At 38.8% G+C, this 27,581-nt stretch overlaps 2 protein-coding genes across 3 annotated transcripts in view; one reads left to right on the forward strand and one right to left on the reverse strand.

The window, feature by feature from the left end:
• WDR70 (WD repeat domain 70) overlaps window positions 1-27,581 on the reverse strand; it is a 365,730-nt gene that overhangs the window by 230,643 nt on the left and 107,506 nt on the right. For both annotated transcript variants that reach the window (XM_034960155.3, XM_034960154.2), the window contains exon 9: window positions 2,772-2,848. In XM_034960155.3, the coding sequence (XP_034816046.1) occupies window positions 2,772-2,848 (77 nt within the window). The remainder of the gene's footprint in view (window positions 1-2,771; window positions 2,849-27,581) is intronic.
• Window positions 9,088-20,888, forward strand: LOC134730435 (BTB/POZ domain-containing protein KCTD9-like). The gene has a single exon (XM_063604495.1). The coding sequence runs from the start codon at window positions 12,500-12,502 to the stop codon at window positions 13,154-13,156; it is 657 nt and encodes a 218-aa protein (XP_063460565.1). The 5' UTR covers window positions 9,088-12,499; the 3' UTR covers window positions 13,157-20,888.

A 27,581-nucleotide genomic window follows, 5' to 3' on the forward strand; every position in this document is an offset into this window, starting at 1 on the left:
TCTCTGCCCGCCCGCCCATCGGCTGGGAAGTGAGGAGCGCCTCTGCCCAGCCGCCCATCATCTGGGATGTGAGGAGTGCCTCTGCCCGGCCACCCCGTCTGGGAAGTGGGGAGCGCCTCTGCCCGGCTGCCCCATCTGGGAGGTGTACCCAACAGCTCCGAAGAGACAGCGACCATCGAGAATGGGCCATGATGACGATGGCAGTTTTGTCGAAAAGAAAAGGGGGAAATGTGGGGAAAAGAAAGACAGATCAGATTGTTACTGTGTCTATGTAGAAAGAAGTAGACATAGGAGACTCCATTTTGTTCTGTACTAAGAAAAATTCTTCTGCCTTGGGATGCTGTTAATCTATAACCTTACCCCCAACCCCGTGCTCAATGAAACATGTGCTGTGTCAACTCAGGGTTAAATGGATTAAGGGTGGTGCAAGATATGCTTTGTTAAACAGATGCTTGAAGGCAGCATGCTTGTTAAGAGTCATCACCACTCCCTAATCTCAAGTACCCAGGGACACAAACACCACGGGAAGGCTGCAGGGACCTCTGCCTAGGAAAACCAGAGAACTTTGTTCACGTGTTTATCTGCTGACCTTCTCTCCACTATTATCCTATGACCCTGCCACATCCCCCTCTCCGAGAAACACCCAAGAATGATCAATAAATACTAAAAAAAAAAAAAAAAAAAAGATATCTGTGCTCCCACGTTGGTTGCAGCACTGTTTGCAATAGCCAAAATTCAGAAGCAAACTAAGCATCCATCAACAGATAAATGGATAAAGAAAATGTGGTACATATATACAATGGAGTACTATTCGGCCATGAAAAAAGAATGAGATCCAGTAACTTATAACAACATTAATGGAGCTGGAGATCATTACATTAAATGAAATAAGCCAGACACGCAGACAACCATTGCATGTTCTCACTTATTTGTGAGATCTAAAAATCAAAACAATGGAACTCATGAACACAGAGAGAAGAACAATGGTTACCAGACGCTGAAGAGGGTAGCGGAGTATGGGAATGAGTTAAGGATGGTTAATGGGTTAAAAAAAAAAAATAGAAAGAATGAATAAGGCCTAATATTTGATAGCATAACAGAGTGACTATAGTCAATAATAATATAACTGTACATTTTAAAATAACTAAAAGAGGCTGGGCGCAGTGGCTCATGTCTATAATCCCAGCACTTTGGGAGGCCAAAGTGGGTGGATCACCTGAGTTCAGGAGTTCGTGACCAGCCTATGCAACATGATAAAACCCCATCTCTACTAAAAATATAAAAATTAGCTGGGCATGGTGGCAAGCACCTGTAATCCCAGCTCTTTGGGAAGCCAGGGCAGGAGAATCACTTGAACCTGGGAGTTGGAGGGTGCAGTGAGCCTGCACTCCAGCCAGGGTGACAAGAGTGGAACTCCATCTCAAAAAAATAAATAATATAATAAATAAAATAAATAATATAATAAATAAATAATATATAATAATATAATAAAAAATAATATAATAAATAAAAATAAAATAACTAAGAGTTTAATTGGATTGTTTGTAACACGAAGGGAGGAGATGGATACCCATTTTACATGATGTGATTATTATGCATTGCATGGCTGTATCAAAATATCTCACATACCCCATAAATATATATACCTACTGTATACTCACAAAAATTAAAATAAAAAAATTTTAGGGTCTGGTGCTCTAAATTATAGGCTCATGCCTATAATCCCAGCACTTTGGGAGGCCGAGGCAGGTGGATCACCTGAGGTCAGGAGTTCGAGACCAGCCTGGCCAACATGGTGAAACCCCATCTCTACTAAAAATACAAAATTAGCCTGGTGTGGTGATGCATGCCTGTAATTCCAGCTACTTGGGAGGCTGAAGTAGGAGAATCATTTGAACCTAGGAGGTGGAGGTTGCAGTGAGCTGAGATCGTGCCACTGCACTCCAGCCTAGGCAACAAGAGCGAAACTCCATCTCAAAAAAAAAAAAAAAATTTAATAACCAAGGAAATTTAATTAATTTGCTTCAAAGTGATGCTGGTATGTATGAACTGACATACACACCAAATTTAATCAATTTCCTCAGTTATTCCTTTCAAAATCAATCTTAGCCAATAAGCTTATGTTAGCTATTAGACTCAGATGGAAATAAGCCTTTATTATACAAAGTAATAATTAGTCACAACTTCAAAGTCCTTTGAGTCCACTTAATAGCATCAATCTGATCCAACCTTAATAAACTCTACAGGAATTTATACCACTCTCGTTTTCATAGTGTCTATTTTTGTTTAATCAAATACTACACTATCAGATAAAATCAAAGTAAAGAACAAGAATATATAGGCCAGGCACAATGGTTCACACCTGTAGTCTCAGCACTTTGGGAGGCTGAGGCAGGCAGATCATTTGAGGTCAGGAGTTCGAGACCAACCTGACCAACATGATGAAACCCCGTCTCTACTAAAATACAAAAATTAGCCGGGTGTGGTGGTGGGGCATCTGTAATCTCAGCTACCTGGGAGGCTGAAGCAGGAGAATCACTTGAACCCAGGAGCTGGAGGTTGCAGTGAGCCAAGATCGTACCACTGCACTCCAGCCTGGGCAACAGAGCAAGACTCCCCCTTAAAAAAAAAAAATATATATATATATATATATAAAATAAGAATTCCTAATATTCCACTTACTACATTACTGCCAAGATTATAACAATCCAAATGTTAAATAAAATACCTAAAGATATGAATGTATTAGATGAATTATCAACAATACTCACGCATCATTTGAGCAAGTCATAAATTCTCCCTTTATTTTGGGATGCCATGAGCCAGTATGAAGCATTGCTGTATGACCCTTAAAAATAAAGACAAAGGGGAAAAAAAGATGTTTTAAAAAGGTAAAAAATAAACTGACTAGAAACTGACATGTCATTTTTAAATGTAAAAATGTTTAGTTCCCCCAAAAGGGCACCATTTTAATTATAAACCCATATTATTTTATCCCAATTTTCTCTCATAACATGTTTCATTTATTTCACTTTAACTCTTTGTGTACCACCCTGTGCCCACCTCAGGAATTAACTCAGTGCTTGTATGTAACAGGTGCTTAGTAAGGTGGGAAATGGAGAGGAAAATGACATCCTTTCTTTAGAAGAAAAAAAGAAAGGTAAAGCCAAAATAAGAAAGACAGGTCCTTCTTCAAAGATCATAACTCCTTTCTTCAATGGAAGAGAATCAAGAATAGAAAGCATTTACAAATAAGCAAGGTGAAGGCAAGAGATTGGAAGGGAAATCCATATTTCCTAAAAATGTGTCAACAACCTTGATTCTACAATGCCTCTGTAAAAATAAGTATGTGAGAAAAGGAAGAATATATTTTAAATGATTGAGGAAAATTAGCTCCATTAAGTATAGAGAATATAAAAACACTATAATTAAAACAATGTGATGCTGATATATGTAAACTGACATATACACCAAATCAACTAGAGTACATAGCAAACATAAACACACACATATACACAAATGCATAATTCCCTCTTAGGCAGTAAAGTCAGCTAGAGTGGTCTCATACAGCAAGTCAGATTTACGTGGGATAGAAAAGAGCCTGGTCTTTTTTAGTATAATAACTGCAGTATCTCTTACTCTGACACAGTTCAAAATAAAACTATGATTAAAGAAGTAAAATGTACATATTTAAGTGACTTACAAGAAAAATAACAGTAACTCTCTGAAAAGATACATAGGCCTGGAGATCATCTTCAGCCAAAGTTGTCTACAATGCCTCAAATAGTATCTGGCCAAGGCCTGACATTCTGTTCATGTTTACGGAATACAAATGAGGGGAGGTGGAGACTCTTAGCCATGTGGGAGGCATGAATTGAACCAATACCTGGAAGGACTAGACGGCAAGTCTGAGATCTCATTTTCCACCCCTGAACTCAAGGCTTGTACATCCAACTATCTACTTGACATTTCTATCTGCATATCATAGGCATCTCGAACACAACAGGTACAGGGAAAATCTTGATTCTTTCTGCCCACTTTATTTTCAATCAGTTTCTTTCCTAGTAGCTCAAGCTAAAAACGTGAGAGTTGTTCTTAAATATTCCCATAACCATAGTCCTAAAACCTTCTATCTACACAGATTCAATCCACCAGCTATTCTTGACAATTCTATCCAAAATACATTCTATTTCTATTCACTTTCTAAAATCTATTCACTTTTCTCTTTTTCATCACTATCACTTATTCTCTCACAACATTCTCTCATGCTTCTATATCAGTTAATATGTACTGTAACAGGTTTGTTATTAGTCTCTCTGCTTTTTCTTTTTTTTTTTTTTCTTGAGACAGGGGTCTCACTCAGTCACCTAGGCTGAGGTACAGTGGCATGTTCACAGCTTACTGTAGCCTTGGCCTCCCAGGCTCAAGTGATCCTCCTGCCTCAGCCTCCCAAGTGACTGGGATTACAGGCATGAGCCACCATGCCTGGCTAATTTTTGTATTTTTCGTAGAGACGGGGTCTCACCATGTTGCCCAGGCTGGTTTTGAACTCCTGGAATCAAGTGATCCGCTCGCCTCGCCTCCCAAAGTGCTGGGATTACAGGAGTGAGCCACTGCGCCCACCTCTGCTTTCATTTTACCTCATGTGCTCTACATAGCAATCAGTATAATCCCTTAAAAATATAGTTCTAACGTAGGAACAGAAAACCAAACACTGCATGTTCTCACTTATAAGTGGGAGCTGAACGATAAGAACACATGGACACACTGTCGGGGGAACAGCACGAACTGGGGCCTCTCGGGGGTGCGGGGTGGAAGGAAGGAGAACATCAGGAAGAACAGCTAATGGATGCTGGGCTTAATACCTAGGTGACGGGTTGATCTGTGCAGCAAATCACCATGACACACATTTACCTATATAACAAACCTGTATATCCTGCACATGCACCCTAGAACTTAAAATAAAAGTTAATGGAAAAAAAAATACATAAACATACATACATATATATATATATATATATATATATGTAGTTCTAAATATGCCATAATGTCGGCACAGTGGCTCACAACTATAATCCCAGCACTTCTGGGAGGCTGAGGCAGAACAATCACTTAAGGTCTGCAGTTTGAGATCAGCCTGGGCAACAGAGTGAGATCCTGTCTCTACAAAAACTAAAAATAAAAACTTAGCTGAGTATGGGATAGACATCTATAGTTCCAGCTACTTAGAAGACTAAAGTGGGAGGATCCCTTGAACCCAGGAGTTGGAGGCTACAGTGAGCTACAACTGCACCAGTATACTCCAGCCTAGGTGACAGGGTCAGACACCATCTCAAAATAAATAAACTGATCAATTTAATTAAATTAAAATGCCACTTAACCTTTTACTGGCTTTATAACCTCTTATACAGTGTGATGGTTAATAATGAGTGTCAACTTGATTGGATTGAAGGACACAAAGTATTGATCCTGGGTGTGTCTGTGAGGGTGCTGCCAAAGGAGATTAACATTTGAGTCAGTGGGCTGGGAAAGGCAGACCCACCCTTACTCTGGGTGGGCACAATCTGATCAGCTGCCAGCTCGGCTAGAATATAAGCAGGCAGAAAAATGTGAAATGAGAGACTGGCCTAGCCTCCCAGCCTACGTCTTTCTCCCATGCTGGATGTTTCCTGCCCTCAAACATCGGACTCCAAGTTCTTCAGTTTTGGCGCAGACTACCTTCCTTGCTCCTCAGCTTGCATACAGCCTATTGTGGGACCTTGTGATCATGTGAGTTAATACTTGATCAACTCCCCTGTATGTATATTCCATTAGTTCTGTCCCTCTAGGGAACCCTAATATACACAGTCCACAACGAATTTTATTTTCTGGCTCCATGTTCCTTCCATCTTCACTTATTTTGTGTTCCCTCATGCCCAACACATACCAGCCACTTCCTTCCTTTCAGTTCCTCCAATATGCTCAGCTCTGCTCCATATCAGGGCCTTCTTATATGCTTTCCCTACGCTGGAAAGCTCTTTTTTCCACTTTCTCATGACTGGCTCCTTCTCATTATTTCACTCTCAGTTTACATGCCACTTGCTCAAATAAGTATTCCCTGGTCCTCTATGTAAGAAAACATGGCCCACCACATTGTTCTTTACCTTAGTACCTGTGCATTTCCTTAATAATAGCCATCATAGTTTGTGATTCTTTATTCATTTTTTGACTTTTGGAACAGTGTTAACATTTTACATATTCACACAAAAAAATAAGGATGGGACAACCAAAAATTGAATATAAACAGGAACAAATCAACCTTACATTTCAAATTAGTAACACATATACTGAAAGAATAAACAGAAGGGAATACCCCAGATAACTATCTACCCTGTAGGTGGGTTGATGGCCCCCAAAAAGATATGTCCATATTCTAATCCCAAGAACATGTAAACATGACCTTATTTTGGGAAAGGTTATTTGCAGATATAATTAAGAATCTCGGCTGGGTGCGGTGCCACATGCCAGTAATCCCAGCTCTTTGGGAGGCCAAGACAGGCGGATCGCTTGAGCTCAGGAGTTCGAGACCAGCCTGGGCAACATGGCAAAACCCCATCTCTACAAAAAAAAGAAAAAAAATTATCCAGGCATGGTGGCACACAACGGTAGTCACAGCTACTCGGAAGGCTGAGATGGAAGGTTCTCTTGGGCCCAAGAGGTCGAGGCTGCAGTGAGCCATTATTACACCACTGCACTTCAGCATGGGCAAGAGAGCAAGACCCTGTCTCAAAAAAAAAAAAAAAAAATCTAGATGCAATTCTGTGCAGGCTCTAAATCCAATAGCAAATGTCCTTATAAGAGATAGAAGAGGGCTGGGCGTGGTGGCTCACACCTGTAATCTCAACACTTTGGGAGGCCAAGGCAGGCAGATCACTTGAGCTCAGTTAGAGACCAGCCTAGGCAAGATGGCTAAACCCCATCTCTACAAAAAATACAAAAATTAGCCACGTGTGGTGGCAGGTGCCTGTAGTCCCAGTTATTTGGGAGGCTGAGGTGGAGGATGGCTTGAGCCCAGGAGATGGAGACTGCAGTGAACTGAGATCACACCACTACACTCCAGCCTGGGCAACATTAAGAGACCCTGTTTCAAGAAAAAAAAAATTTTTTTTAAAGAAGAAAAGAGAAGAGAAAAAGACAAAAAGAGAAGGCTATGTAAAGACAGAGGCAGAGAATGGAGTTATATAGCCACAAGCCAAGGAATACCCCGAGTCACCAGAAGCTGAAAAAGGCAAGAAAGGGCATTCTTGCCTAGAGCCAACATTCTTGCCAACACCTTGATTTCAGCCTTCTGGCCTCTGTAATAGTAAAAGAATAAATTTCTTTTGTTTTCAGCCACCAAGTTTGTAGTAATTAGTTAAAATAGCCCAGGAACCTAGTACATAATCTCAGTCTAAGACTAAAAGAACTGTAAATAAATATTGAATTCTAATTAATACATTTGTTTCTTTTTTGCAGTGGTATACATTAGCAATTCTGAAACTGCCTTCAATATAATGAAGAACTAAGCCAAGGAGGAAATGTGCTGGGGACAACTGGAGTAAGGTTTAGCCCTGTTGGAGAAGATAGTTACAAAAGTGAAAAGGCGGAAGACTAGAATGAACTCTCTGATGTTAAACAGAAATTAAGGGTATCAATGTGAACTCATGATTTTTAATAGGTAGATAAAATTGTTGTATATGTATATATGTGTTAGTTATTCTCTAATTCTGTATGTTAAGAATGTCTAGAAGTAATATATTCCAGCAAAACTAACACAGAGATCCTGGTCTCTAACAATCACCTCTCCTTAAAAGGAACCAGGGCTTCTTGCAAAAATTATTGATTATAGAGATGGGGTAGGAAACGAGCAAGATGAACGTGGAACATTTTGTTGTATTTTTTAAAAAAAAGAAAGTACTACAAAGATGATGGAGACATGTTAAAAGGATAAAGCACATGTTGAAGAGCCTTCTGCTGGCTAAATCTGGAATAGTTAGGGCATCAAAATAAATAATGATAGTAACGAATTATAAACCATTCACTAAAACAAGGACCATTGAGTGTATACTAATATAATAAATATACAAACAAACAAAGCTCTTCCTTTTAGTAGAATGCAACTGATAAACATAAAATGAATGATGGAGTTAAAAGATCATCATTTTGCAATCATCACAGTAATAACTGATTCAGGAAAGAATCATCAATAGATGCTAAAATTGTGGAGAAAAGTTTGAAAATGAATATTTACAAAGCCTCAAAATCTCCCTGCAAATTACTTAGTAATTGCAATGAGAAGACAGTAACTTTATAGTGGAAAAACCTGGTAGACACCACCTTAAACAAGTGATCTAGGTTAACATCACCAATGCAAGGACAAACTGAAGCTGACATCACATACTTCCTGGTATGATGAAGAAAGGAGGACACCATATCATTTCTGTCATAGTCCTTCTAAAAATGCATAACCTAATTCAAACAATGAGGTAAAATCAAATTCTATATTTTATCAAATCACTGACCTGCAGTCCTCAAAAAATGTCAAGGAAAAATAAAGACCAAATAATGCAGAGAAGCCATTCCCAATTAAAGGAGACAACAGATATGATGACTATATACAATGTGTGATCTTGATCAGAGCCTGGAACTGGTGAAAAAATCATTATACAGATTGTTGAGATAATCAGTGAAACATGAATGTGGAATGTGATTTAGATAATAATATGTTATCAATGTTAAATTCATGGCTATCCACCAGGCATGGTAACTTGTGCCTGGTAGTCCCAGCTACTAGGGAGGCTGAGGCAGAAGGATTGCTTGAGCCCAGGGATTCTAATCCAGCCTGGGCATCAAAGCAAGACCCTGTCTCTTAAAAAAGAAAATTATGATTATGTATGAAAATGCATTGTTATTAGGAACACCTCACTGAAGAATTTAGGAGTAAAAGAGCATGACGTTTACAACTTACTTTCAAAAGCTGAAAACTAAACACACATATATGTAATTTATATGCATATGCATATATATATGAGTGTGTATATACAGGTGGGATAGGAAGGTGGGTTAGTTTGTGTTCATTGAGGGAGGAATGGAGGAGGGAAAAGGAAGGAAGGGGTAAGGTGAAAATAAAGCAATGAGACAAAATGTTAGCAATTGGTAAATCTGAAAAAGAAGTATAAAGAAGCTTTACACCCCTTTTAATTTACAGCTATTCTTTAAGTTTAAAATTATACCAAAATAAATAATTTTATTTTTTTGGGGGGGGGAGTGTTTGTTTACAGATGAGGGTCTCACTCTGTTGCTGAGGCTCAAGTGCAATGGTGCGACCACCACAGCTCACTGCAGCCTCAACCTCCTGAATTCAAGAGATCCTCCCACCTCACCCTCCCAAGTAGTTGGGACTACAAGGCAAGCACTGCTACACCCAGCTGATTTTTTATTTGTTATAGAGATGTGGTTTCTGCTATACTGCACAGGCTAGAAACTAAGTACTTTTTAAAAAATATTCTGGTTGCCCAGTGAAGGAAAGTCTGTTTAAAAAAAAAAAAAAAGAATCTATAGGGCTGCTCAGTGAAGAAAAGCCTGTTGAAAAACGAGAAAAAAAAAGAATTTATAGGTCCAACTGGGAAGATGTTAATGTGAGTCATGCGAAGATCGACAGTGGCTTTGACTAGAGAGCAGCACTAAGTGTTGACAAGTGAGTACACATTCCTTACAAGTGCACACAGAAAATTCACTAAAATCATATTCTAAGTAACAAAACACACTTCATCAGATATTTTAAAAATTAAAATTATTCAAAGTATGTTTCCAAGGGCTGGGTGTGATGGCTCATGCCTACAATCCCAGTACTTTGGGAGGCTGAGGTGGGAGGATCACTTGAGGCCAGAATTTTTTTTTTTAAAGTATGTTTCTAGATCATAAGAGAATTAAATTAGAAGCCAGTAAGAAAAAAGTCTCAAATACTTGTATATTTAAACACCACACTAATAACCCATGGGTCAAAAAGGTAATCCCAAGTGAACTGAATAAAAATGAAAATATAACATCTGAAAGTTGTGGGACACAGTTAAAGAAATGCTTAGAGCATTTCTATTAGAAAATAAGAAAAGTCTCAAATTAATAATTAAAGCATCCATCTTAAAATATTAGAAAAAGAAGGCAAGTAGGAGAAAATAAATCAATAAAGTTGATAAACTTTTAGCCAGAACAAGAAAAGGAGAGAAAGAGAGAGAAGACACAAATTACCACCAATTCAGGGAAAATTAGGAGATATATCCGTACTGATCCCAAAGAAATATTACTATTATAATAATCTTATGCACATAAATTTGGTAACTTAAAGGAAGGAAGAACTCGAATAGTCCTATATCCACTAAATATACTGAATTCATAGTTAAAAGCTTTCAAAAACAGAAAAGAAAACCCCAGCCCAGTTGGCTATACTGGCAAACTCTACCAAACATTTGAGGAAGACGTAACATTACTTTTTCACAACAGTTTCCCCAAAACAGAATTGGATAGTACACTTCCAAATTCATTTTATGAAGCTACCATCACCCTGATACCAAAATCAAGTACAATATGACATAAGAAAGCTACAAAACAACATCCCTCATCAACATAAAAGCTAAGATCTTTGAAAAAATATTAAACTAGTATCTAAAAGGAATAGTACATTGCAACCAAGAAGGCTTTGTTCCAAGAATACAAGTCTGGTTTAACAATCAAAAATCAATGTAATTAACCACATTAACATAATAAGATAAAAAATTCAGAAAAGGCATTTGACAAAACTCAATAGCCATTCATGATAAAAAAAAACTCTCAGCCAATCAGTGACAGAAAACAACTTACTCAACTTGATAAAGCATATTGTCTCAGTCAGCTAGGGCTGCTATAACAAAAGACCATAGACTGGGCGGCTTAACCACCATACATTTATTTCTCATAATTCTGGAAGCTGGTGAGGGATCCCTTCCTGGCTTGCAGATGGGCCATCTTCTCCTGTATCTTCATATGGTCAGGAGACAGAAAGCTCTGGTATCTATTCCTTTCTTTCAGAAGGGCACTAATCGCATCATAGAGAATCCACCCTCATGACCTCACCTAAACCTAATTACCTCCCAAAGGCCCCCACCTCCTAATACTATAACATTGGAGGTGATGGCTTCAATATATATATTTGGGGGGGACACAAACATTCAGTCCATAATAGGTACGTACAAAAAACCTACAGTTAACTACATATTTAATGGTAAAAGACCAAATATTTTCTCTAAATGTCAGGTTTTAAGCAAAGATGCCTGACCCCACCACATTCACATTCAATGTCAATCTGGAAGCCCTAGTTAAGTACAATAAGGCAAGAAAAAAAATAAAAGGCATTCGGATTGTAAAAGGAGAAATAAAACATTCATTCCAAGACACAATGACCATTTATGTAGAAAATCCCAAGGAATCTATAAAAAAAAACATTCAAAAAAATCAATAAAATTTCTATGCACTACCAATGACAGTTAGAAACCAAAAAATATTTTAAAGTCCTATTTGTAATAACTCAAAAAAACAAAATGCTTAGGTACAAATCTAATATAATCAGGATCCCTATGTTGATATACTATAAAATGTACACGAAAGAAACAGAAGGCCTAAATAAGTGGGGAGATATACTGTGCTGATGAATCAGAAACCTCAATATACTGAAAACATCAATTCTCCAAATTGATCTTTAGACTCAATATAATTCCAAAGAAAATCCCAACAGGGTGATCTTGTGGAAGTAGAGACGTAGAATGATAGTTACCAGTGTCTAAGAAGTGCAGGGGAGGGGGGAAGATAAAGAGAAATCAGTTGATAGGTTCAAACATACAATTAGAAGGAATAAGTTCTCATGTTTGACAGCACAGTAGGGTGACTACAATTAATAACAATGTCTCACATATTCTAAAATAGCTAGAAGGGAGAACTAGAAATCTTCCCAGCACATAGAAACAATAAATGTTCAAGGTGATGGATACCTCAAATACCTGAACTTGATTACATATTCTCTGTATACAACAAAATATCACATGTACCCCATAAATATGTACAAAAAGAATGTATCCACAAAATAATTCTAACAAGATTATTTGTAGATATAGACAGGGTGCTTCTAAAATTTACATGAAAAAGTAAAGAAATTAGAATAGTCAAAGCCATTTTTAAAAAGAAAAAAAAAAGTTGGAAAGCATCCTACCAAATTTAAGTTTAAGTTTGTTAATATGTAAGAAATATTTAAAAGCTGTAGTAGTAGGAAAACCGGCCGAGCCCTGGGTGTGGGACAGAGTGCCTGTGTGTGTGTGTCCCCAAGGGCAGGAAGGTGGCAAAGGGAGGTGAATCCAAGTGGGTGGAGGGAAGGGAAAGGTGGGAAGAGAAAAAGGTGCGAGGAGGACCAAGTGGGAGGGTGGTGGCTCACTCAGGACCCACCGGGGGCAGCGCAATGAGGCGGGTGACCCTATTCCTGAACAGCAGCCCCAAGAACGGAAAGGTGGTTGCTGTATATGGAACTTTATCTGATTTGCTTTCTGTGGCCAGCAGTAAACTCAGCATAAAAGCCACCAGTGTGTATAATGAGAAAGGTGGACTGACTGATGATATTGCTTTGATCAGGGATGATGATGTTTTATTTGTGTGTGAGGGAGAGCCATTTATTGATCTTCAGACAGATTCTAAGCCTCCTGAAGGATTGTTAGGATTCCACACAGAATGGCTAACATTAAATGTTGGAGGGAGGTACTTTACAACTACACGGAGCACTTTAGCGAATAAAGAACCTGACAGTATGCTGGCCCACATGCTTAAGAACAGAGGTGTCTGGGGAAATAAGCAAGATCATAGAGGAGCCTTCTTAATTGACCAAAGTCCTGAGTACTTTGAACCCACTTTGAACTACTTGTGTCATGGACAGCTCATTGTAAATGATGGCATTAATTTATTGGGTGTGTTAGAAGAAGCAAGATTTTTTGGTATTGACTCACTGATTGAACACCTAGAAGTGGCAATAAAGAATTCTCAATCACCAGAGGATCATTCACCAATATCTCGAAAGGAATTTGTCCGATTTTTGGTAGCAACTCCAACCAAGTCAGAACTGTGATACCAGAGTTTGAACTTCAGTGGTGCTGATGTTTCTCGTTAGGACCTTCGATACATTAACTTCAAAATGGCCAATTTAAGCTGCTGTAATCTTGCACATGCAAATCTTTACTGTGCAAATCTTGAATGAGGTGATCTCTCTGGATCAGTGCTTGACTGTGCAAATCTCCAGGGAGTCAAGATGCTCTGTTCTAATGCAGAAGGAGCATCCCTGAAACTGTGTAATTTTGAGGATCTTTCTGGTCTTAAAGCCAATTTAGAAGGTGCTAATCTGAAAGGTGTGGATATGGAAGGAAGTCAGATGACAGGAATTAACCTGAGAGTGGCTACCTTAAAAAATGCAAAGTTGAAGAATTGTAACCTCAGAGGAGCAACTCTGGCAGGAACCAATTTAGAGAACTGTGATCTGTCTGGGTGTGATCTTCAAGAAGCCAACTTGAGAGGGTCCAACGTGAAGGGAGCTACATTTGAAGAGATGCTGACACCACTATACATGTCGCAAAATGTCAGATGAGAATTTTAGGGGCTAGAGGAAGATGTACAAGATGAAAACATTTTCCTTATCACTTTTCTTTCTCCACCCACTCAGTTGTCTAGAAGAAGTAACACTGTAAGGAAATTTTTAAAAAACATTGAGAGAATTATGCTTGCTCTCAGCGGTGCATAAGGGAAAAAATTGACTTTTTTTCCATATTCTGATTTTTAACAGAAAAGCACTCATTAACAGGTATACGGAAACTAGATATTGCTGCTTTTTGAATGGGGTAGGGGGGTTCCACTCAATACCAGAGGCAAGTTCCACTCAATACCAGACCAAGCAATTCTATCTATTTACACTATTAGCCTCGTTTTCCCATACGATCGGCACAGGCATAGGAAGATACTTCAAAACCAAAAAACCAAGGTACATCATTAATATTCATTTAATTCAAATACCAAATAATTTACGTAAGGCCAGCTTAGAAATCGATATTAAATCCAGATCTACTGCAATCAAAGCTTATACAATATGAGTGAATATGGCAGAGTTGCCTGATAAAAGACAATGTAATATATTGAAGCTAGAACCCTACAGTGGGTAATGAGGAATTTTAGACAGACATTTGATTACAGCCACCAGTAAATATATATAAAGTAAAAATAAAGGCATTTGGCTGATCTAAAATGTAATACCAATCAGTCAGCACCTGTGATTCTTTTACTTATATTTTTTGGGTTTTTTTAAAACAAATTTCAGCCCAATTTTCTTGAGTCATTATCTCTCTGCAGCAGCAGAGGAAGGGCCTGTACCTGCCTACCAATGACCTGGTGTCCTTATATCTACCCCAAGAACAGGGATACTAGCTGTGTCCAAATGGGTTCTGAATTCTACAGACTCATCAACATGAGGCAAGGAATCACTGAAAACCACTTTTGTCTCCTTTAGGAGAATGACATATCTTTAGTATTTTCGTGCTTATTCTTCTATATCTACATATGCAAAGCTTTCCTTAACAGTAAAGGGTACATATGCATAGTGGGAAGAGATCAGAACTTTACAAGGGAAGGAGAGCAACTTCAGAAATGAATTATTTTCTTTGCTTTATTACTTTTACCAAGACAGAAAGTATTGTATTGAGAGATAATCTATTTCCATAATCAGTATGTCTCTAAATTATATTTAAATCATTTCATTCTGTACTATATTTTCAGGAATTAGAGAATATGTTATTCATTCACTTGAAGGTACCTCTGTAGAAATAACCTAAAACTGCAGAAGGATCTGTAAAAGCTAAACATGGTGTGCTTAGAAACTGCAGATTTTAGATCTAATATATACTGCATTAATAAACGATATAAAGCGTTGAAAAGGGAAAAAAAGCTACAGTAATCAAGACAGAATGGTACTGTATCAGAAAAAGATAAACACATACCCATAAAACACAAGGGAAAGCCCCAAAATAAACTCACTCAAATATCATCAACTATTGATATTTAATATTTGACAAAGATGCAAAGGAAATTTAATAAAGAAAGGTCAGTTTTTCCAACTAATAATGCTGAAATAACTAATCAATCGTATGACAAAACAAGATAATCTCAACCTATTATTCATACTGTATACAAAAGTTAATGCAAAATGGATGACAGCCCTGAATCCGCAATCCAAAACAGTAAAACTCTAAGAAAAACTAGAGAAAATCTGTGTTTGGTAAAAAGCTCTCATGTACAACACTGAAAACAGAATCCAGAAGACATTACAACTGACACCAAAGAAATACAAAAGATCATTTGAGATTACTATGAACACCTCTATGCACACAAACTAGAAAATCTAGAGGAAATGGCTGAATTCCTAGGAGCATACAACCCCCAGAGCTTGCATCAGGAATGGAAATCCTGAACAAACCAATAGCAAGCAGTGAGAACGCATCAGTAATTTAAAAAATAGCCAACCAAGAAAAAAAAACAAAACTCAGGACCAGGTGGATTCATAGCAGAATTCTACCACACCTTCTAAGAAGAAGTGGTGCCAATCCTACTGAAACTATTCCAAAAGATTGAGAAAGAGAATGTGGTACATCTACACCATGGAATATTATGCAGCCACAAGAAAGAATGAGATTATGTCCTTTGCAGGGATGTGGATGGAGCTGGAGGCCATTATCCTTAGAAAACTAACACAGAAACAAAAGACCAAATACCGCCTGTTCTCACTTAAAAGCAGGAGCTAAATGATGAGAACACACAGAGACATAGAGGGGAAGAACACAAACTGGGGCCTATCAGAGGGTGGAGGGTGGGAGAAGGGAAAAAAAGCAGTAAATACAACTAGTGGGTACTAGGCTTACTACCTGAGTGATGAAATAATTTGTACAACCAACCCCCATAACACACGTTTACCTATGTAACAAACCTGCACATCCTGTACATGTACCCCTGAACTTACAGTTAAAAAAAAAAAAAGATAAGAAAAGATTGAGAAAAAGGAGGGAATCCTCTCTAACTCATTCTATGAAGCCAGTATTATCATCCTGATACCAAACTTAGGAAAAAATGTAACCAAAAAAAGAAAACTACAGCCCAATATCCCTGATGAACATACACGCAAAAATCAACAAAACACTAACAAACGTAATCCAGCAGCCCATCAAAAAGATAACTGACCATGATAAAGTGGGTTTCATCCAAGGGATGAAGGATTGGTTCAATATATGTGATATAGTTTGTGTATTTGTCCCCAGCCAAATCTCCTGTTGAATTGTAATCCTCAGTGCTGATGGTGGGGCCTAGTGAGAGGTGTTTGGATCATGGGGGTGAATCCTTCATGGATTAGTGCTGTCTTTGTGATAGTGAGTTCTCGCAAGATCTGGTCATTTAAAAGTGTGTAACAAGTCCCCGCTCACTCTCTCTCTCGCTTCTGCTTCCACCATGTGAAGTATCTGCTCCTGCTTCACCTTCTGCCACGAGTAAAAGCTTCCCCAGGCCTCCCCAAAAGCAGATGCTGGTGCCATGCTTCCTGTACAGCATGCAGAACCATAAGCCAGTTAAACTTCTTTTCTTATAAACTACCCAGTCTCAGGTATTTCTTTTCAGCAATGCAAGAGTGGCCTAATATGCAAGTCAATAAATGCAAATTCACCACATAAACAGAATTTAAAACAAAAACCATATGATTACCTCAATGGATGCATAAAAAACATCCGATAAAATACAGCATCCCTTTATGATAAAAACAAGCAACAAACTAGGCACAGAAGGAATATACTTCAAAATAATAAAAGCCATATACGACAAATCCACAGCCAACATCATACTAAATGGGGAAAAGTTGAAAAGAATCCCCACCTCTCCCAAGAATTGGAACAAGACCAAGTTGCCCACTTTTACCACACTTCTATTCATCATAATACTGGGAGTCCTAGCTAGAGCAATCAGGCAAGAGAAAAAAAATAAAGGGCAACCAAACTGGAAAATCAAATTAAGATCTGATTCTCAAATCAATCCCTTTTACAATAGCCGCAAAAAATAAAAAAAAAAGAAACCTAGCAGTATACTTAACCAAGGAGGTAAAAGATCTCTACAAGGAGAACTACAAAACACTACTGAAAGAAATCACAAACGACACAAACAAATGTAAATATGTCCCATGCTCATCAATTGCAAGAACCAACATCATGAAAATGATCATACTGCCCAAAGCAATCTACAGATTCAATGCAATTCCTATCAAAATACCAACATCATTTTTCACAGAATCAATCCTAAAATTCATATGGAACTAAAAAAGAGCCTGAATAGCCAAAGCAATTCTAAGAAAAAGAACAAATCAAGAGGTATAACATTACCTAACTCCAAATTATATTGACAAGGCTACAGCAACCAAAACAGCATAGTGCTGGTATAAAAGTAGATATGCAGACCAACAGAACAGAATAGAGAACCCAGGAATAAAGCCAAATACTTACAACCAACTGATCTTTGACAAAGCACACCAAAACATAAATTGGAGAAAGAACATCCTATTCAATAAATGGTGCTGGGAAAACTGGACAGCCACAAGCAGAAGAATAAAACTGTATGCCTACAAAAATGAACTCAACATGGATTAAAGCAAACTTGTCCAAACCACGGCCCGGAATGGCTTTGAATGTGACCCAACACAAATGTGTAAACTTTCTTAAAATACTACAAGATCTTTTTGCAATTTTTTTTAAGCTCATCAGCTACCATGTTAATATATTTTATGTGTGTCCCAAGACAATTCTTTTTTTTCCAATGTGGCCCAAGGAAGCCAAAAGACTGGACATCCCTGTATTAAAGAGGTAAATCTGAGACCTGAACCCATAAAAATTCTACAAGAAATCCTAGGAAAAACTTTTCTGGAAACTGGCCAAGAATTTATGACTAAGACTCCAAAAGCAAATAAAACAAAAATAAATAAATGGGAACTAATTAAACTTAAAAGCTTCTGCACAACAAAAGAAATAATCATCAGAGTAAAGAGACAACCCACAGAATGGGAAAAAATATTTGCAAACTATGCGCCCAACAAAGAAAGCACTAATATCCAGAATCTACGAGGAACTCAAACAAATCAGCAAGAAAAAAAAAATCCCATCAAAAAGTGGACAAATGACATGAAGACACTTCTCAAAAGAAGATATAAAAATGGCCTAGGCCAGGTATGGTGGCTCATGCCTGTAATCCCAGCACTTTGGGAGGCCAAGGCGGGCTGATCACCTGAGGTCAGGAGTTCAAGACCAGCCTGGCCAACATAGTTAAACCTTGTCTCTACTAAAAGTACAAAAAATTAGCCAGGGGTGGTGGTGCACACCTGTAATCCCAACTACTATCCCAGCTACTCGGGAGGCTGAGGCAGGAGAATAGCTTGAACCCGGGAGGCAGAGGCTGCGGTGAGCCGAGATCACGCCATTGCACTCCAGCCTGGGCAACAAGGGTGAAACTCTGTCTCAAAAAAAAAAAAAAAAAAAAAAGCCAACAAATATATGATAAAATGCTCAACATCACTAATCACTGGGGGAATGCACATTAAAACCAAAATGAGATGCCACCTTAGTCCAGCCAGAATGGCCATTATTAAAAAGTGAAAAAACAATAAATGTTGGTGTGCATGTGGTGAAAAGGGAACACTTATACACTGCTAGTGGAAATGTAAACTAGTACAACCTCTATGGAAAACAATATGGAGATTTCTCAAAGAAGTAAATCTACCGTTCGATCCAACAATCCCACTACTGCGTATCTACCCAAAGCAAAAGAAGTCATTATATCAAAAAGACACCTGCACACTTATGTTTATTGCAGCACAGTTCACAATTGCAAAGGTATGTAACCAACCAAAATGCCCATCAATTGATGAGTAAATAAAGAATATATGGTATGTATACACCATGAAAAAGTACCCAGCCATAAAAAAGAACGAAATAATGTCTTTTGCATCAACTTGGATGGAGCTGGAGACCATTATTCTAAGTGAGGTAACTCAGGAATGGAAAACTAAATACTGTATATCCTCACCTGTAAGTGGGAGCTAAGCTATGGGTACACAAAGGTATATACAGTGGTACACTGGAAACTCAGAAGGGCCTAAGGAGGGGAATGAGGGATAAAAAAACTACATATTGAACACAATGTACACTACTCAGATTATGGGTGCACTAAAATCTCACACTTCACCACTGTACAATTCATTCATGTAAATAAAAACCATTTGTACCCCAAAAGCTATCGAAATTTTTAAAAATATTTTTAAAAACAATCTATAAAGAAAAAAATTGATAAATTAGAATTTGTTAAAATTTTAAAAACTTCTGCTTTACAAGGTGAATGAACAGAAAAGCCACAGACTGACTCACGCCTGTAATCCCAGCACTCTGGGAGGCCAAGACGGGTGGATCGCTTGAGCCCAGGAGTTCAAGACCAGCCTGAGCAAAATGCCAAACCCGTATCTATAAAAAATACAAAACATTAGCCAGGAGCGGTGGTGTGCACCTATAATCCCAGCTGAGGTGGGCGGATCGTTTGAGCCCAGGCTGGCGAGGCTGCAGTGAACCGAGATTGCACCACTGCGCTCCACCATGGGTGACAGAGTAAGAGAAAGAGAGACGAGAGAGAGAGAGAGAGAGAGAGAGAAAGAGAGAAAAAAATATTTCCAAATCACATATTTAAAAAAGGACTTAAGTTGAGAATATATATATTTTTTTTAAAAAAAAAACTGAAAAACAAACATTAACAAAATGAACACTTCTCTCTTCCTCAATCTGAGCAGAAAAAAATTGAATATAGACACTTCATTAAAAAAAGATATGAGAAAGACAAACACAGGCCGGGTGTGGTGGCCCATACCTGTAATCCCAGCACTTTGGGAGGCGAAGGTGGGCAGATCACTTGAGGTCAGGAGTTCGAGACCAGCCTGGCCAACATGGTGAAACCCCATCTCTACTAAAAATACAAAAATTAGCCAGGCATGGTGGTGGACACCTGTAATCCCAGCTACTTGGGAGGCTGAGGCAGGACACTCACTTGAACCTGGGGAGTGGAGGTTGCAGTGAGCCGAGACTGCACCACTGTACTCCAGCCTGGGTGAGACAGCAAGACTTCATCTCAAAAAAAAAAAAAAAAAGAATGACAAACATGAAAAGATGCTCAACATCATTCATCATGGGGGAATGCAAATTAAAACAACAATGAGATCCCACTAAACACCTATTTGAATGGCTAAACTACCAAAAACTAACAATACCAATTGCTAGTGAGGCTACAGAGCAACGGAAACTCTCATTCATTTCTGGTGGGAATGTAAAATGGTCTAGCCACTTTGGAAGACAGTTTCACAGTGTCTTATAAAGCTAAATACAGTCTAACCACACGATCAGCAATCACACCCCTAGGTATTACTGATTTGAAAACATGTTCACACGAAACCTACACACAAATGTTTGTAACAACTTTCTTCATAAAGTTTTGTTGATAAGACATATTTTGACAATGGTACAGATGTGGGGTGTGAGGGAAAAGGGAGAAGTCAAGTTTAACTTACAGGTTTTTGGCTTCCTCAACTGGTGAATGGCAATGCCATTTACTGAGAAATAAAGACAACCAACTGCAGAAGGAATAGGTCTAGGAAGAAAAGTCACAATTTCCTTTTTTGACATGTTAAGGTGAGATACATCTAAATTTGTCAAGTAGGTAGTTGGTAATACTGGGCAGGTGAGAAAATAGAGTAAAATCTATAAATTTGTATGTAATTAGTGTCTATACATGATATTTAAACTCACGTATCCAGAGGCAGAAGCATAATACAAAAGAGGGCTCAACACCAAGCCCTGGGATATTCCAATATTTAGAAGTTGAATAGAAAAGGAGTGGTGAAAAAACAAGAGTGAAAAGGAACATACAGTGAGGTAAGAAGAAAACCAAGAGAGCACAGTAAATTCAAAGTCAAGTAAAGAAGCTGTTTCAAGGAAGTGACTGTAATCAGCTGTGTCAACTGCTACTGAGAGTTACAGTATTACCAGAGCTGAGAACTGACCATTAGAGTGCCATGAAATTATTTTCATAAGCAAATGAATAGAGTGCCATGAATAGAGAAGTAAAATTCATCTCAATTTTGTGCAACCAGCCGGGTGCAGTGGCTCACGCCTGTAATCCCAGGACTTTGGGAGGCTGAGACTGGCAGATCACTGGAGACCACGAGTTCAAGACCAGCCTGGACAACATGGCGAAATCCCACTTCTACTAAAAATACAAAAATTAGATAGGTTTAGTGGAGCACGCTTATAATCCCAGCTACTCGGGAGGCCGAAGCATGACAATCACTTGAACCCAGGAAGCAGAGATTGCAGTGAGCCAAGATTGCACCACTGCACTCTAGCCTGGGTGACAGAGTGAGACTCTGTCTTAAAAAAAACAAAAACAAAACAAAAAACAAAACAAAACAAAAATCTGTGCAAAGTACTGAAAAATAAAATGATTGAAATCCAAAGGATTTCTAAGGGTCCCATTAATCTCTTTTGAAAGTAGAAATTTGTCAGCCTATGCTTAAGAAAAAAAATAATTAATTAAAAAAAGAGAAAAAGAAAATACCTATTATCGAGGGCAAACAACTTCAGGGCAAAGAAATAGCTCATTGTACTCCCTCCAAGTTCTCAGTATAGATAAATTTGGGCTGAAGGCCAGATTGCATGTGGAAGGAAAGGAAAAGGAAGAGGGAAGAAGGAAGGGAAGGGAAGAGGGAAGGGACGGGAAGAGGGAAGGGAAGGGAAGGGAAGAGGGAAGGAAAGGGAAGACGGAAGGGAAGACGGAAGGGAAGGGAAGACGGAAGGGAAGGGGAGGGGAGGGGAAGGAAAGGGAGGGAAGGGGAGGGAAGAGAAGGGAAGAGGGAAGGGAAGAGAAGGGAAGAGGGAAGGGAAGGAGAGGGAAGGGAAAGGAAGGGAAGGGAAGGGAAGGGAAGGGAGAAGGGAAGGGAAAAGGGAGGGAAAAGGGAGGGAGGAAGGGAGGAAGGGAAAAGGGAGGGAGGAGGGAGGGAGGACGGAGGCAGGGAGTGAGGGGGGAAGGGAGGGAAGGAGGGAGGGAGTGAAGCAAGGGGAGTGAAAGAAAAGAAAGAAAATAATTTCTAGTGACTAGCAGTTAACAGGGATCTGGTCTGATTTTTGCCCCATTAGATATCTGCCTCTGAGCAAGGAAAACAGTTCATGATTTGCAATAAAAGAAACATTCCAATAATCCAAGACATGCCCAGCCTTTGAGGACTTAGATCCTAAACTACCTTGTCTTCCCCAATCCTGTACACTACACCACACTCTCAGTCTCCTCCTCTGCTTAACTAAGCTCCATCTCCACTGACATCTCTGCCTAGTCTCTTAATCCAATGCATAGCCTGCTTATCTCCCAGTCAGTTCCTAGTTTACCAGCTTCCTCTCCTCATTCCCAGACTCAGGAATTCTACAGATGGCTGCTACTCAATTCCATCCTTAGAACCATACTTCTTGTACTTTGTCTAAACAGCAACCCAACAACTCACTCAACCCATGCAGGTCTTAAAGGCAGACCCCAGAAAGCAGATCTTTTACTGATATTTATTGATTAGAGTTGAAATGTCATCTTGAAATAGAAAGGATATTTTTTAATAAAAGAAAACTACCCCTATTGCAGAAGACATTAGTGAGTCCGGAATTGGTTCCTTCTGGTGGGTTCTTGGTCTCACTGACTTCAAACATGAAGCCATGGACCCTCGCAGTGAGTGTTACAGTTCTTAAAGATGGTGTGTCCGGAGTTTGTTCCTTCAGATGTTCAGACGTGTCTGGAGTTTCTTCCTTCCAGTGGGTTCGTGGTCTGGCTGACTTCAGGAGTGAAGCTACAGACCTTCACAGTGAGTGTTTACAGCTCATAAAGGTAGTGCGGACCCAGAGTGAGCAGCAGCAAGATTTATTGTGAAGAGTGAAACAACAAAGCTTCCACAAGGTGGAAGGGGACCCTAGCAGGTGGCCGCAGCTGGCTGGGGTGGCCAGCTTTTATTCCCTTATTTGGCCCTGCCCACATCCTGCTGATTGGTCCATTTTACAGAGCACTGATTGGTCCATTTTTACAGAGTGCTGATTGGTGCATTTAAAAACCTTTAGTTAGACACAGAGCGCTGATTGGTGTTTACAATCCTTTAGCTAGACAGAAAAGTTCTCCAAGTCCCCACCCGACCCAGAAAGTCCAGCTGGCTTCACCTCTCATTAGGATAAAAGGACATGTGGTCACCTTTACTGTTAAGTACCCAGAATAAGAACACAGATAGTAGGTTAAACAGAAAAAACCTACAAGACTGTGAATGTTGTTTCTTATTTGTAAAGACAGGAGCATGACAAAGGCAATGGGAATGTTAAGTGCCCTTGTGTTAAAACAGTGACCAAAATTAGTCATAACAAAATGAAGTTCAACTAAGGATTCTTAAATGGGTCTAAACAGATTCAGTACCATGGCTAACATTAGTGGAACAATTTTTAAAGAGACACCTATTAAAGAACAGTTAGTGACTAAACACTTTTTCACCAAATAAACTACTTTTTCTCTCTTCTTCTCTTATCTAAACATAGGCACTCCTGAAAAATATCTCTTCCTTTATTTAACAGCCTTAACTGGAAATAGCCTAGAAGAAAGAATTAAGCAACTATTTATTTCTCATAATATGCTATACTTTGAGAGAGGACATTAATTATCCATGACCAACACTGGTTTCCTCAAAACACACACACACACACGCACACACAGAGAGAGAGAGAAAGAGAGAGAGAGAGACAGAGAGAGAGAGAGAGATTGCTGATAATCTGTCTGTAATCTGTCTGTACTCTTGTGGCTACCCCAATGACAAGAGTTATAAAAACAGCTCCCTTTGTAACAGTGCCATCTGTAGTTACTGAATGATAGTACCCATGTCTTTGGCATGTTGAGCTAACAAAGCCTACCCCCAAGAAGAGACGAAATGCAGCAGAAAATAGTAGGGAATATACTGGGAACTCAGATCCAAAAGTTCTTCTTAACTAGAGTCCATTCACCACCTTTCAGGAATTATCAAATCTCCTGAAATGGTCAACAAAATTTTGTGTGAATACATTTTGCTGGGGAGAATACTCACAGCTTAAATTCAGGAATTTGCACACATTTTTTCTAAAGGGTCAGATCACATTTTAGGCTTTGTGGGCCACATGCTCTCTGCTATAACTGCTCAACTCTACCACTGCAATTCAAAGGGAGTCACAGGGAATAGTAAATTAATGGATGTGTCTATGTTCCAATAAAACTTTTATTTACAAAAACAGGGTGGTGGCTGGATTTGCCCCAAGGCCATGGTTTGCCAACCCTAACACACTCTTAGTCATTTGCTTGCATAAATCAAGGATTCTAAAGTCCAAGTCTAATTCCTGAGTAATTTTAATATCCATTTGAATACCTCAAAAACAAATTCAATCTTCCTTGGCCTACTCAATTCTGATGACTTGTTACAAGATATTTCAGCAGTGCCAACTATGGCTAATTCTGCCACTATGATGAATGGTCATAATATGCTTCTAAAATCCTGAACTCTCAATATTTACTGATTTCACAAATATTTATCACCAAATATGTTTTAGGCTCTAGATATCACACTTACTGGCCACACAACCTCCTATCTTGCAGTTTTTTGAATTCTTAAATTTTCAATATCCTAAACTTGAACCACTCTCTCAGCATAATCCTGAGTGTCCTTTTGTTGAATCTACAATGAAGTGCTTTTATTCCAAAATAACCTCCCCCGTTCTCCCCCACAGTCACCGTAGTCCATCCAAATACCTAGGCTCCTGAATAAGACTCAATAATAGGATATGAACATGCAGAATGATTGTTTCTACAAATTTACATTTTGTAGCCCGTAATACTTCCATAATTCTTCCAGTAATGTTTCTCTCACAACCATCAACAGCTGTTCTATGTCTTTACAATTCTACTGAAGGCCCTATCCCAATATCTCCCAATACAAAACTAGGAAATGTCTCTGCTAATAGATGGAGGCATTATTTATTTCCTATCTAAAGCTACCACTTGTAAATATAGCTGCATATGAGCTCATTCTTATCCCTTCCATTCCCAGTGCAAAAGTACTCCAGCCAGACGCGGTGGCTCACACCTGTAATCCCAGCGCTTTGGGAGGCCAAGGTGGGTGGATCATTTGAGGTCAGGAGTTTGAGACCAGCCTGGCCAACATGATGAAACCTCGTCTCTAATAAAAATACAAAAATCAGCCAGGCATGGTGGTGGGCGCCTGTAATCCCAGCTACTTGGAAGGCTGAGGCAGGAGAATTGCTAGAACCGAGGAGACAGAGGTTGCAGTGAGCAGAGATCACGCCACTGTGCGACAGAGTGAGACTCCATCTCAAAAAAAAAAAAAAAGTATTCCCTCCTCCTACCCAAAAGCTAACTCCTGCTCTTTGTTTGATCACAATCCCTAACAACTCCTCAAGGACTTTCATCATTACTTAATATGTTTGGTTTTTACAGAACTGCATTAGTTTTCTATTGCTCTGTAACAAATTACCAAAAACCTAGGGACTTAGTACACCCCCGATTTATTACCTAACAGCTGCGTAGGTCAGAAGTCTGGCACAACGTAGCTAGATTCTCTGCTCAGGATCTCACAGACTGAAATCAGGATGTTAGTAGAACTGTACTATTTTCTAGAGGTTCTGGGAAATAATCTGCTTCTAAGTTTATTCTGGTTGCTGGCACAATACAAGTTCCTTGTGGTTGTAGAACTGTGATCCCTATTTGCTTGCTGCCTGTCAGCTGGGGCTACTCTTAGCTTTCTAGACACTATGTGCAATCTCCATTAGATGCAACATGAGAAAGATTCTCCTTTGCTGACCCTGAAGATGGAGGGAACTATGTGGCAAGGAATGCATTAGGAATGCTGACCTAGTAGCGTGCAGTCTTACTGACACCCTGATTTCAGTCTGTAAGACCCTCAGCAGAGAAATGTAGCCACATTGTGACAGACTTCTGACCTAAACAGCTGTTAGGTAATAAATTGGGGGTGTCCTAAGTCCCTGGTTTTTGGTAATTTGTTACAGAGCAATGGAAAATTAATGCAGTTCTGTAAAAAACAAACATATTAAGTAATGATGAAAGCCAAACCCACAAATCTTTGCAAAACAACCTGTTCTTTATCTATAGCTGTTGTTTAACTTGTTAAGGAGCAACACTCTTAAGTTTCCTAGAGATCACCTGGTTTGGTTAAGAAGATCTGTGAGGCACACCCTTAATTTCTTGGAAGAGTCCAGTGTGACTGAATACTCTCATCTTTTGATCTTTCTGAAGTTATTATACAGCCACATCCCTGGCTTTCTCCATACCATGCTTTCAGAAGTTATTGCTATATGTTAGCATCCTTTGTCATCTCGATAGGCTAAAAATTAACTAAATCATCTAGTCTTGGTTCCATTTTAACAAAACTTCCCTTGGTTTTCTCATATTTTACTATAAGGAGCAAGAAGAAACCAGGCAGCACCTTCAACATTTTGCTTAGAAATCTCCTTGCCTATATATTCAAATTCATCATTCACAAGTTCTGGTTTCATCTTCAAAACCAGCAGCAGAGAATCTCCCTGACATCAAGTCCCTCCTACACTTAGAATACCTTTTGCCAGGAAGAGCCCAACTGCTTTTAAGTGCTCACCTGATAAGGCTGGATCCACTGAAGACAATTTTCTTTCTTAAAGTCCATTGTGTCACACAATGTAATCATAGGAGTGACTAGCCCATTATACTTATAGTTCAAAACTACATTCAAGGAGAAGTGCAGGGACTCTTAGGAGCCATCTTAGAATTCACCCTACAACAAGAGCTTTGGGTGTAGCAATTCTGAAACTACTTTCCATGTACTGTAACACTGAACAAATGAGTAAATATAATTATAATGTTAAAAGCCACGTTCTTCACTGTTGGAGAATTGAATTACGAATATGGAACGGGAAAAGGCTAGAAAGTTGGATTAGAATTAGATGTATCCAAATGAACTCATAATTTTTTACTTATTTTAATTTTTGGAATGGTTTATCTCCCTCCTAGCTTTGTCTTTTGAGGCTAGAAGCAATGACAACCAACAGCAATGAATATATCCAGAGTACCAAATCTTAATTTCTAAATTGACTTCCCTGTTGAATGAAGCCATGGATCACTAGAAAAGTAGGTAGGATCAAATTAGGGAAAGTATAAGATGACCCTGGAACATCTTGTTGTGCCAAAATGTAAGAAAGTACTCCGAAAATGATGGGGACATGTCAAAAGGGCAGAAACCAATGTTAAGAAGTTTCTATTAAAGTTTCTGTAAATATTTAGAAAATGGAAAGAAATAAAATGTACTTCAAATCATTCAATTTTTTAGTTATATCTATTATTAAAAC

The sequence above is a fragment of the Pan paniscus genome, chromosome 4 (assembly GCF_029289425.2).
Source record: "Pan paniscus chromosome 4, NHGRI_mPanPan1-v2.0_pri, whole genome shotgun sequence".
In the NCBI taxonomy this organism is placed as follows: Eukaryota; Metazoa; Chordata; class Mammalia; order Primates; family Hominidae; genus Pan; species Pan paniscus.